This window comes from Coturnix japonica, chromosome 3 (genome assembly GCF_001577835.2).
Source record: "Coturnix japonica isolate 7356 chromosome 3, Coturnix japonica 2.1, whole genome shotgun sequence".
In the NCBI taxonomy this organism is placed as follows: Eukaryota; Metazoa; Chordata; class Aves; order Galliformes; family Phasianidae; genus Coturnix; species Coturnix japonica.
This window is the reverse complement of record NC_029518.1, coordinates 35,959,497-35,971,532: the sequence shown is the minus strand read 5'-3', so window position 1 is coordinate 35,971,532 and position 12,036 is coordinate 35,959,497. Positions and strand designations below refer to the sequence as shown.

At 52.2% G+C, this 12,036-nt stretch overlaps 1 protein-coding gene across 1 annotated transcript; it reads left to right on the top strand.

The window, feature by feature from the left end:
• The first annotated feature begins 2,649 nt into the window (after positions 1-2,649).
• ACTA1 (actin alpha 1, skeletal muscle) lies at positions 2,650-5,034 on the top strand. Its single transcript, XM_015857910.1, has 7 exons — positions 2,650-2,783; positions 2,885-3,025; positions 3,142-3,466; positions 3,604-3,765; positions 3,984-4,175; positions 4,283-4,464; positions 4,617-5,034. The coding sequence occupies exons 2-7, from the start codon at positions 2,897-2,899 to the stop codon at positions 4,758-4,760; spliced, it is 1,134 nt and encodes a 377-aa protein (XP_015713396.1). The 5' UTR covers positions 2,650-2,783; positions 2,885-2,896; the 3' UTR covers positions 4,761-5,034.
• Positions 5,035-12,036: the final 7,002 nt, after the last annotated feature.

Here is a 12,036-nt window from a genome sequence, read left to right as displayed (position 1 = left end):
AGGTATTTGGCATTTGTACAATGTCTTTCATCTGACTATTGCCAAAACAGAAGGCTACGGGCAGTGAGTTTACTTAAATATAACCTCATTAAAATAACTTCCATGCCTAAACTGAAGTTAAGTGTTCTCCTACAGGGAATGTTAAGTTGGTTCACTATTGCATTAGGAAGCTCGAAAAGCTGGGGATTTGGGGCTATCCCTCCAGGCTCCGTTTCATTATGTAATAAGCTGTTCTTCTACAGCACTCTTGTCTCAGGTTACTGTACAGCAGGATGCCTTCGTTTATCGCTGCCCATCAAAGGTCATGCAGGAGCTCCAAATTACTTCCAAGTGCAACAGAACCAGAAATAAGGTTGGGCCTTAAAACGTTCAGATTTTGATAAAAACAGCTTAAAGAGCGCAGACAGCTCCTGCACAAAACAGCACTTCATATCGTTTCTTAAAGTGTAACTTCTTCATTAATGGAAAATACGTGCAGCACAAAATGCCCACACTTCTGTCCTCTGCTATCACAGGAGCAGCAGCAATGCTTATCAATTGGCATTTGTGGTACATTTATACAGTTGCTTATTGTAGATAGTGGTTTTCTCTGTGCTCGCTTTTGGAAACTGAATTCAATTGATTTCTGACTTACAGCCAAAATCGAGTTCAATATCAGACCTACCTGTGGAAAATCATCCCTGGTGCAGAACCATTAGAATTTCACACCAGTTTCACACTTTGCTGTAAACTTGACTTGAGCTGCCAGAAAATCAAAAGGAATTAGAGGAAGAGGGGTTTAGGTTTGTGTCGTGTTTCACTGAAGGACCATACAAAATGTTTACATCTCAGAAGTCTTAGTATTTTAGGCAGGATTTCTGTTATAAACATAAATTGATGTCAGATCCAAAGCCTGCCCAATGCAAGTGACCATGTTTTGGAACCCGTGTTACAGTTCTCTAAATAGATCTGATGGCTGCAATTCTCCTAAGTGCTTTTCTGGCTTCCAGTTTTTTCACATCCCAGTCGTAGATGACAGAACTGAAGAATAACACAAGAAGTTGAAAAATAATGTGAGAGAAAAGCATCTGTTATCCCCATGTACTTCAGTAACGTGACAGGAAATGAAAACATATAGCTGAGAGAAATAGGGAGCAGCCAGGGGTGAAAAGGAATGCTGTCAAGACAGAGGATGCAAAAGCTGAAAAGTTGTTGGCCTCTCTTATAGACGCTCCTTGTTCTACATGGCAATGGAGGAAATGCCTTCACTTTCAGGTGACTCCTCACAGCATGAACACTTCTGGCTTAACTCTTAACTCTTCTTCCTCTCTTGACTCCATGTTAAAGTTTATAAGCATTTCCCTTGACCAGCTGTACATTGGAAGACATCTTGAAGGCTGATTTATATGGACCTGCTTGCGTTACCTCCTCCTCGATTATTTCTTCTGACATGATCAGAATTTCTGTATAAAATCTTCCACATGTGCCACACAGAACCTGTCAAAATACCCATAGCTGCGGGAGATGGACAGTTCCTCTTAGCTTGCACGATACCTTTGCTCAATCAGAGATGGTTTCTTGGTGAGGCTGCCCTCCCTTTTAAGAGGCTGAGTTGCTTTGCTGGACAGGGGATGTCGTGCTGTACCCAGCAGAGCTCAGCAGCCCAGAAACAGGGATGTGATAAAGGCACCAGCATTCATGGCCATGTCAGGCTTAGGGACCTGAGTCACCTGCATCTGTACCTTCCCTGCTTTGTGTTCAGGCATTTCTCTATGACTATCATATACCTTCATTTTCCATTTTTAAAATAGCATCCAGGAAAAAAAACATGACAACTCAGAATGCAAAGCTGTGACTTTGGGACGGTTTAGTCTGCAGAAGAGGAGGCTGAGGGGAGACCTTACTGCTCTCTTCCAATACCTGAAAGGTGCTTACAGCGAGAGCTGGGCTGGTCTCTTCTCTCTGGTGACAGGACATGGGGAAAAGGCCTCAAGTTGTACCAGGGCAGGTTTAGGTTGGATATCAGGGAAAATCTCCTTTACAGAAAGGGTTGTTAAGCACTGGAATGGGCTCCCCAGGGAAGTGGTTGAGTCACCATCCCTGGATGTGTTTAAAAACTGTTTGGAGGTGGTGCTCAGGGCCATGGTTTAGTGGAGGGCTGTTAGTGATAGTAGTGTGGTTCGCTTGTGGTTGCACTTGATGATCTTTAATGTCTTTTCCAACCTGAGCAATTCCGTGATCCTGTGTTTCAAGGTGGGCTGCTGCCACATCCTACAGGCAGGCACACAGCCGCCGCTCTGCTATAACACCTGCCCTTCCAGCTGCCTGCCCCTGCCTGGCACAGCCCGTACCTGGCCGCCCGCTCTCTCAGGTGCGGCTCGCAGGCTCCATCCCCGTACGGATCCCCGCTGCCGGCCGCACGCGGCCTCCTCCTTCACGCCTCGCTGCTCTCCCGGCTCCCGCACAGCCCCGGGAGAGGCCCCCACCGCTTCGTCCTTAACGGGCCCGGCGGTGCCGGGGGATTATTTCGGCCCCGGCCCCGGGGGGGGCCCGGCAGACGCTCCTTATACGGCCCGGCCTCGCACACCTGGGCCGCGGCCAGGAGCGCCTTCTTTGGGCAGCGCCGGGCCGGGGCCGCGCCGGGCCCGACACCCAAATATGGCGACGGCCGGGGCCGCATTCCTGGGGGCCGGGCGGCGCTCCCGCCCGCCTCGATAAAAGGCTCCGTGTCCGGCGGCGGCCCACGAGCTACCCGGAGCAGCGGGAGGCGTCTCTGCCAGCGGCCCGACGCGCAGTCAGCACAGGTAGGTGGGCTCCGTGCCGTGCCGTCCCTTCGCGGGGCCGTCGTGTGTGCCCTCCGTGGGCCCCGCCGTCACCCTGAGCCTCACGGCCCCGTGCCCCGCAGCCAGCCAGCAACATGTGTGACGAGGACGAGACCACCGCGCTCGTGTGCGACAACGGCTCCGGCCTGGTGAAGGCTGGCTTCGCCGGGGATGACGCCCCCAGGGCCGTGTTCCCCTCCATCGTGGGCCGGCCCCGCCACCAGGTACGATATCAGCACCCTCGGGGCTTCCCGTCGGGGTCTCTCGTCCCCGTGTGTGGAGCAGGGGTGCGTTGCCACCCGTGGAGAGGTTGCTGAGCCCCCGTTTTCCTCTCCCGCAGGGTGTCATGGTGGGTATGGGTCAGAAAGACAGCTACGTAGGAGATGAAGCGCAGAGCAAGAGAGGTATCCTCACCCTGAAGTACCCCATTGAGCACGGCATCATCACCAACTGGGACGACATGGAGAAGATCTGGCACCACACCTTCTACAATGAGCTGCGTGTGGCCCCTGAGGAGCACCCCGTGCTGCTCACAGAGGCCCCCCTGAACCCCAAAGCCAACCGGGAGAAGATGACCCAGATCATGTTTGAGACCTTCAACACGCCAGCCATGTACGTGGCCATCCAGGCTGTGCTGTCCCTGTATGCCTCTGGTCGCACCACCGGTGAGTGTGGACATCCCAATGGACCCTCGTCCCCAAGGACACCCAGGACCGGTCCTCTCTGCAGTCACCAGCTGCTCTGCCCCAGCTCAGGTCTGTTTGTGGGCTGCCCCTCAGATGGTCGCTCTTTGTTTTCACAGGTATTGTGCTGGACTCTGGCGATGGTGTCACCCACAACGTGCCCATCTATGAAGGCTATGCCCTGCCCCATGCCATCATGCGTCTGGACCTGGCCGGCCGTGACCTGACTGACTACCTCATGAAGATCCTGACAGAGAGTGGCTATTCCTTTGTCACCACAGGTAAGCACCTCCTCTACAATGCTTCCCCATCTTCCCAACTATTGCAAATCAAGGAATGCTGCAGCCTCTTGCTGTGCTGCAAGCCCTGGGAGTGCTCCCTGTTGGGCATTTGCTTGTGGCTTGTGGTCTGGAGACCCAGCAGACCAGTGGAGGAGTTGCCAGTGTTTCCTATTCTTTCCCCTCCTTGCAATCGCTGACGACTTTGCTCCCCCTGACAGCTGAACGTGAGATTGTCCGTGATATCAAGGAGAAGCTGTGCTATGTGGCTCTGGACTTTGAGAATGAGATGGCCACAGCTGCCTCTTCCTCCTCCCTGGAGAAGAGCTATGAGCTGCCTGATGGGCAGGTCATCACCATTGGCAATGAGCGTTTCCGCTGCCCAGAAACTCTCTTCCAGCCATCCTTCATTGGTGCGTGCCCCTCTTCCCTCTCTCCTCCCCTGCCAGCTCTCTGCTCTCTCCTGGCACAGAGCTCCTGCTTAGCACTTAGCTCATGCCTGCACTTCTTCTGCCCCCAGGTATGGAGTCTGCAGGCATCCATGAAACTACCTACAACAGCATCATGAAGTGCGACATTGACATCAGGAAGGACCTGTATGCCAACACCGTGCTGTCTGGGGGTACCACCATGTACCCTGGCATTGCTGACAGGATGCAGAAGGAGATCACAGCCCTGGCACCCAGCACAATGAAGATCAAGGTAAGGCTTTAGCATCAAGGACCTGTACACGAGTCTCCAGGAGCAGCCTTCTGTGGTCCTCCTGTGGACGGACAGTGCGTGGGGCAGCGTGTACCCCATGGCACCTGTGGTGGCAGCAGGTGTGTTGATCTCATCTCTCTTGGCTTTCCTAGATCATTGCCCCACCTGAGCGCAAATACTCTGTCTGGATCGGCGGCTCCATCCTGGCCTCCCTGTCCACCTTCCAGCAGATGTGGATCAGCAAGCAGGAGTATGATGAAGCCGGCCCATCCATTGTCCACCGCAAATGCTTCTAAACATGTTTACATGATCACTTTGCCAACCACACTCAGGATGACAACCTTGTAGGTTCCAGGCTGCTGAGGACCTGCACCAGCCACGCGACTTTCTATTTTGTAACAATTTCTGGTTACTGTTGCTGCAAAGCTCCATGTGACACAGTGTATGTAAAGTGTACATAAATTAATTTATTTTACCTCGTTTTGTTTGTTTTTAAAACCAATGCCCTGTGGAAGGAAACGCAAAACTTCAAGAAGCATTAAATCATCAGTCATTCTGTCACACCCCTAACGCAGTTGTTTCTGTCATCATTTCCCTGGGCTCTTCCATCTCTCGCTGACCTGGGGCTGGGTGCTGGGGCTGGGAGCAGGGGTTGGCAGGGCTCTCCATGGAGAGATGGGATAGGGAGGGTGATGGGATCATGCCTGGGGGGGGCTTCGCCCTGCTGTGGGCTGCAGGGAGCTCACTTGTGCAGAGGGCAGCTTGGGATGCCCAGGACACTGGCTCCATTGCACCGTGTTTCTCCCATGCCCAGTAGGGAAAGGGTTATGAGCGCTACTCATTCTCAGCTTGTAAAAGATTTAGTTGGGCTCAGCCTGCCAGAGCAGTAGCCAGGCATGTCTGTGCAGCTCTGAGCTGTGATGGACAGAGGCACGGCCACAGCTGAGGCCAGGTGGCAGGCACAGGTTAAATTAAGAGCTTTCCACTCCGCTTATGGAAAGCCCTCCTGCGCTCACCCTGTCCCCAGGGCTGGGGGCAGCCAGGGCCACTTCCTCACCCCACCTGACACACGGGCTTTGCCTGCACAGCCAGGACCTCCTGTGGCTACAGCCTTGTGGATTCCCTGTGCCCTGAGAGCCCAGAGGGCTCTCCCTGCCTGCCCTTCTGGCCCCAGCTACACTGTAGGTGCTGCCCTACCTATCTGCCTCCTCTTAGATGGCCCTGGCAGGAAGGCTGCACTTGGTTTGGGGTTGTTGTTTTACATTACCACTGCAATGCGGATGGCACTGCTGGAAGATGATTTTCAACTCAACTTCCAATCCAGGGAGGTTATTGCTCTACTGTGGTAGTGCTAAGAGTGTATTCTTTCTCATCGTGATTACACTTTACAATAAAGACCCAGCCTCCAAAGGGATTCTCTGCAGGAATAGACAGCACCTGGTCCTGTTCAGCCCTACATGCCTCAAGCTGAATGGCTGGGACAGAAGGGAGTTCATGACCTTGTTGTATTTACTATTTACATGTTGTTGTTCAGTAGTACGTACTTCAACAAGGCTATGGGGAGCTATTAACCCAACCTTTGCTACTAATCCTCTGATATTTCTTAAGAACTTCATCATCCTCCCTGCTCTTGGACCAGAGGAGGGGGAGGATCATCAGGGCCAGAGTCCTCAGCGTATAGGGATGTGTGCTATGTGTGATGGTGACACTTTAGAGAACTGCCTTGTTTCCCCAGGGTTTTCCCTCTCCTCCATGCAGGGCCCACTATCAGCCCTGAAAGTCCAACTTTCTGCACTTCCAGCACTGTCTGCTCCTTGTGGGCTGTCCCATAGTGCCCACAGGGACTGTAGCTGGGCATGACCTTTTCCCAGCCATGCTCTGAAGCCAGCACTGGTGGCTGGGAGGCAGCTCTGGCCCTGGGGTGCTGCAGTAATCTGGGGAACAAGCCTATGCTGTAACTCCACCTCACTTGGCATAACCCTCCAGCCCATTATACCCTCTAGGTATAGAGGGAGTTACAGGATGATGGAAGGGATCTTGCCCCTCTACTCTGCACTGGTGAGACCTCACCTGGAGCACTGCATCCAGATGTGGAGCACTCAGTACAAGAGGGACGTGATGGAGAGCATCCAGAGGGGGGCTGCAAAAATAATCCAAGGGATGGAACACCTCTCCTGTGAGGACAGGCTGAGAGAGCTGGGGCTGTTGAGCCTGGAGAAGAGAAGGCTCCAGGGAGACCTGAGAGTGGGCTTTCAGTGTCTAAAGAATGGCTGTAAGAGAGAAGGGGACAGACTCTTTAGCAGGGTCTGTTGTGATAAGACAAGGGGGAAAGGTTTCAGACTCAAAGTGGGGAGACTTAGATTACATTTTAGTCCAGGTGAATGTGTGCAAAGGGATGCAGCTCTGTCCTTCCCCAGGGAAAGGAGGCTGCAAGAGCTGGTGACCCTTCATCCGACTCCTCCTGCACCACTTTTCCACTGGGAAAGAGACGCCAGAACTTTGCACCCGATTCAGCTGGGATTGGAGCAGTCAGTGCTTTCTCTGAAGGAGTCGGGTTTCCCCTGGGCTGCTGCCAGCCCATGAGGCGAGCAGGTGCCACTGGGCTGCTTGCCCACAGCACCCTTCGGGCAGGGTTTTCCAAGGGTTTGCTGTGCTGCCATGGGGCGAGGGGCAGCTGCTGGGTAGAGGAAGGGCTGATGGCCACCAGTGCTGCCCCAGGTGAAGCACCGTGTTTCAGGACACAAGTGTACAGGCTTTATCTCCCTTTTACCCTTTCTCATCCCAAGCCCATCAATGGTTTTCCCCTCTCACCATGAACAACTCCACACTTCCTGCACTCAGTTTGTTACCAGCAAAATGGCTTTTCTGATTTCTGTTTCAAAGGAAGATAATGATGAACGGCTAATGTTCATGGAAGGTTCTGAGATGGTGTCATGAAGGTGTTTGGGGAGCGGGAAATACTTACCATCCTAAATTTAGCCCTGAAAGTCATGCAGTCCAGTTTCCTGGCACAAATACCGGGGAAAGTCTAGAAATCTGAATGACTTCCAAGCACGGCCACAACCCAGGGGTTGACATGGCCACCAGCTGGGCTGGGACATTCCCATACTGGCTGTGGGGTCTCCTAACTTAGAGATCTCCAAAAGCCACCTGGACGTGGCCCTGAGTACCCTAATCCAGTGGCCCTGCTTGAGTACAGGGTGTAGCAGATGGCCCCAGAGGTTTCCTCCAGCCTCAGCCATGCTGTGACCCTGTGATAACTCCTGTCAGTCTTGGCCAGGACCCAGCGACCAGGTGCAGCTCTGCCCACATTGGTGATGGTTGGTTCTTCATATGGGGTCTGGGGTGATCTGCAGCACGTTGCTGATGTTCTCCCAGGTTCGTACTGATAGAGGTTCCCCTGAGGCCCTGTATTGATATTGCACTTAGTATTAATTGCTGCTATTTGTGCAAATGAGGTTTGGTTGATCACACCTTGTGGCAGTTTCATCCCATTTATGGAGTCTCAGACAGGCAGCGCATGAGACAAGCCCTGGGTTTATCTCCCTGTGGATGCACTGAGTCCTGTGAGAGGTCCTCACTGAAGCCACCAGAGGACAACAGACCTGTTTAGTGTCCAAGTGTTTGCACGGTTGGGGCCTGGATTAAGAAAGACAGCCACAGGAATAAAAGCAATATTAACATCTCAGGAGGAAACTCCTTCTGACATAACCCCAGGGTCTGCTGCCTTTTCCAGTGGCAGTGGCTGTACTGGTGGCACACAGGCAGGCTGCAGCCTGGGAGCTCTGCAGGACAGTGAGTGGCCTCCATCACCATGGATGAGCTGACCGCATATGGGCATGGTGTTTTCATACGGTAAGTGTAACCGTGAGCAGGCATCGGTATTGCTAAATGAATATTTAAAGCAAATGTCTGATAAGTTCCTCACAGGCAGTTTGACTTGTGAGTCACGTTGCAGAGTCCCCAGCCTTGCCCCTCTCTATTTATAAGTTCATGCCTTGCTATATCTGACTCGCTAAATAAGCCTTCCAAACTGCAGCAGGGATTCTGGGGGCGTATTATGGGACGTGGGGAGTGATTTAGAAGAGAGAGGGGAGGGCACAGCAAATCTTGGTGCACCCGCTGCCCTCTGAAGAGCAGAGCTCCCTGCCCTGGGTTTGACCCACACAACTCCGATCTATGGGCACCGTGTGGGGGGAGCGGAGCTCCGCTCGTGGCCGTGTTTAGGACAGGAAGGCAAGAACTGCAGCAAGGTTACTCCAGGGAATACCCCTATCAGTACCCTCTGGAGGGCGATGTTCTTTCTGGTTTTACATTCTGCCAATGGGACTGCCAGCATTACAGTGCTGTGAGCGTCAGAATAGCATTTTCCCAGAAGGAAGGACGGACCTCCAAGTATTGCTTTGAGGGCTTCACCCACAGGCAGCTCACTCCCAGCTCCTGCCTAGATCTGGGGAATTCTGCACTTCTTAACATGGCAGCAATTCTTCCCAATTTCTCCGACTCTATCTTACACAGCACAAGGAGAGATGGTATTGGCTCCAGAAGGGAAAATGAGGTGCCATACGGTGAAGTGGCCACAGTCTTAAAATGTAACCAGTATAACTGACTTAAAGATATGGATATGAAAGGAAAGATAGGACTGAAGAGATGTAAAATTGATGGGGACAATTTGATTTTCCAGAAAGATTCCTTGATTAAAAAGCCAAGATAAATGAAGTACTTGAGATGGCGCGTCTATGTCTCAATAGAGACTTATTTATTTTTAGATCAGCTCTCATAGATAAAGATATAAAGGTTTAATGGTTGTCCTCCCACAGCAGATTTCCAGACCATTGCCTGTTGTTTGGCTCTGTCCACAGTGTGTTTATTTAAACAGTGTCACACTTTTCTTGGCAGGAACTCCTGATGGGAGTATAGGAGAATATATCTTCTTCAGGGGGGAGAGCTTAGCAGCACATTGAAGGAATAAAGGGTTGTTCTCTATGCCATTGGCCAGATTCCTATTGTAGTTTCACCACCAGAAAGGAGAACACACTTGCAGCCCACCAGTTTGCAGAGGGAGGATCCTGACCCGTTCTACCTTCCTCCCCTCCCGAGGTAAAGGGCAGATACATTCAAGGAGCTGATGGAGCATTCATCCAGCTTTGTCCACAGAGCTCCTTCTGGGAGCAGTGAGTCCTGCATGCGGAGCACAGACTGCACAGGGTTTGGTGTGCTGGCAGCCTGGGCTGGACACAAACCAGTGAGCTCAGGAGATGAAAGTTAGCCTGAGAGCACTCTGTGGAGCCAAAAGGTTGCCTGTGCCGAGGAGATAATCCATTCTAAACAATAAACAGAGATGTCAGCACTCTCTAAGGAGGCACTCACAAGTGGTGTTTGTTTCTTTTCAAGGGCGCCCATTTGTCAGATCTGTTCTGGAGATCATCTGCAGTGTTCTAAAGGATGCTTTCTTAAAACATGGGCTTTCTTCATTGGGCACACTGCTGTGCTCGGTCCACTTCCTCTGAAAAACACAATCCTGGAACCAACCCAGGTGGCTGCGTGTTTGAAATGTCCTTTTTGTAAGGATGCTGTTGTGTCTGGAGATGCTGTGTGAGAGTGGCTGGCCTTTGTGTGACCAGCCTTGGAAGAAGGCTACTGTGCTGGTGAACTGTACGATGGAGAGCACTGGAAAAGACCAACAGGTGTGCAGAGAGAAACATTTAAGCTGGAGAGACCTGGCAAACTCTTAGTAATGTTTGCTTGTCTGTACTGAAAATGGGCACTTTGGTTTGCTGAGCAGCAGCTTCCTCCCAGGAAGCCTTTAAGACCCAACTGGAAATCTCCAACCAAATGCTGAGCATCATTGGCTGCTGATTGCTCCATCCCATCCCACCCTGCTGGCACAGCTTGGAGCTGGAGAGCCGGGCCACGCTCAGCCAAAGCTGCAAAGCTGGTGTGCGGTTGGCAGTGCTTAACACATGTGTGCATTCAGGCTGCTGGCTGGGATTGCTAGGAAGCCAAGGGAAGAGGCAGCCTAAGACTTTAATCCCCCTCCTATCTGGAGGCTAAGTTAACCCCAGCTGCACTGACTTTTTCCAGCCTGAAGCCATGTGGCCAATTATATGCCTCTTGCTAGCGGCAGAAACCTGCACAGATGGAATTTACACATCTGCAAGCTGCAGGGGGTTAAAAATAAACCCCACCCCACCGGTGGCTGTTTCATGTCCATTTAGAGGTGTGCCATGCTTTTCATGCATTTCCATTCTAATACTTCTCTGTGTGACCTGAGAAAATGCCTCGGGTGGCAATCTGACGTTTTGTTCAAGGCACTTTCTTTTTTAACTGCTGCTATCTGGGCTAGATCTCCTCTGCACAAGTATTTCACCAGAAGTGCATTTGCCATCTACGTGCCTTGTTCTAAACTGGGAGCTACAACATGTTTACCAGCACGTCTATGGCTCTCTCTGCTACTGCTGTGCAGTCAGCAGCAAATGACTGGGTGTTTCTCAGCAAAGCAGGGATTTGGTCTCTGAAATGGGTAAAACATTTTTGCTTTATCTCTTTTTGTTTGTTTTTCTTTTCATGCCTAAGCTTTGGTCAGAAGAGCACCATCACTCCTGCCACTTATTGATGTCATCCTTGCAGAGTGGTGGCACTCCTTTTGGTGTGGGTGTCCCTGCAGGTCCCTGGCTCAGGCATTACTCTGAGCACCTGGGGCACACTCAGGAGCATGTCCTTTGCAGGAGGAGCCATGCATGAACCCTAGAGAGCAGCTGGGTCCAGACCTACAGCTTCTTGGGCCGTTTGAGATGTGGGTGGAATAAGGGGATGATTGTAACGTGTGGGACAGCATTTAGGTGAAGGCAGATGAAGGAAAAGACAGGTAAAGCCTGTAAAGCATCCCAGTTGCTGTTGGTTGTACCCAGCCACTGCACGCTGCCTGAAACCCAAGAGAGCCTGGACAGCCTCCAGGAGGCAGGCACAATTCCCATATTGAGCCAGTCTCTCTCTTTCCCTGCTAGCACCCAGCATGGTTTGCCTTCGTGGGGGCTTTTATACAGGGCTGCATTCCTGCAGCAGGAGCCCCCAGCCAGTCAGCGCAGCCGAGGCCATATTAGGGACGCTGCTCACCAAACCATGGCCGCGTGCCCTCTGCACCTCCCCAGCAGGGCTCCCTGTGGGGAGGAGGAAGGTGGGCAGGTGGGAAGTCTCTCCTGCTTGCCCTGCCTCTCTCCTGGCCGGGTGTAGGCCTAGGTTGTGTCAGGCTCAGTGGGCAGAGTGCAGAGGTGCTGCTGGGGCTGGCACCTTGACCATCATCCTGCTTCTGGCTCTAAGGTCTTCTTGACCTGGCAGTAACAGTGTACAGCACTGTAGCACCTGAGAAGCAGGAAAGTGGGGAAAAACAGCTGATACCAGTAAAAAGGAGAAGATAGGGGCAAGTCCACTGATCCTCCTCTAGCACCTGCCACTACAGAGCATGGAGGAAGGCTGGGTTGCAGGACCTGGTTCCAGTTCTGCCATCAGCCCATGTGGAGCTCCTGGCTCACCTGGCCAGCCACCACCAGGTAGTCAGTGGTGGGGATTAGA

Excerpts from the sequence above, each read along its gene's own strand:
- ACTA1 (XM_015857910.1), top strand. The coding sequence starts at position 2,897 with ATGTGTGACGAGGACGAGACCACCGCGCTCGTGTGCGACAACGGCTCC. Across the intron at positions 4,176-4,282 it reads CTTCCAGCCATCCTTCATTG|GTATGGAGTCTGCAGGCATC; the intron begins GTGCGTGCCCCT and ends TTCTGCCCCCAG. Across the intron at positions 4,465-4,616 it reads CCAGCACAATGAAGATCAAG|ATCATTGCCCCACCTGAGCG; the intron begins GTAAGGCTTTAG and ends TGGCTTTCCTAG.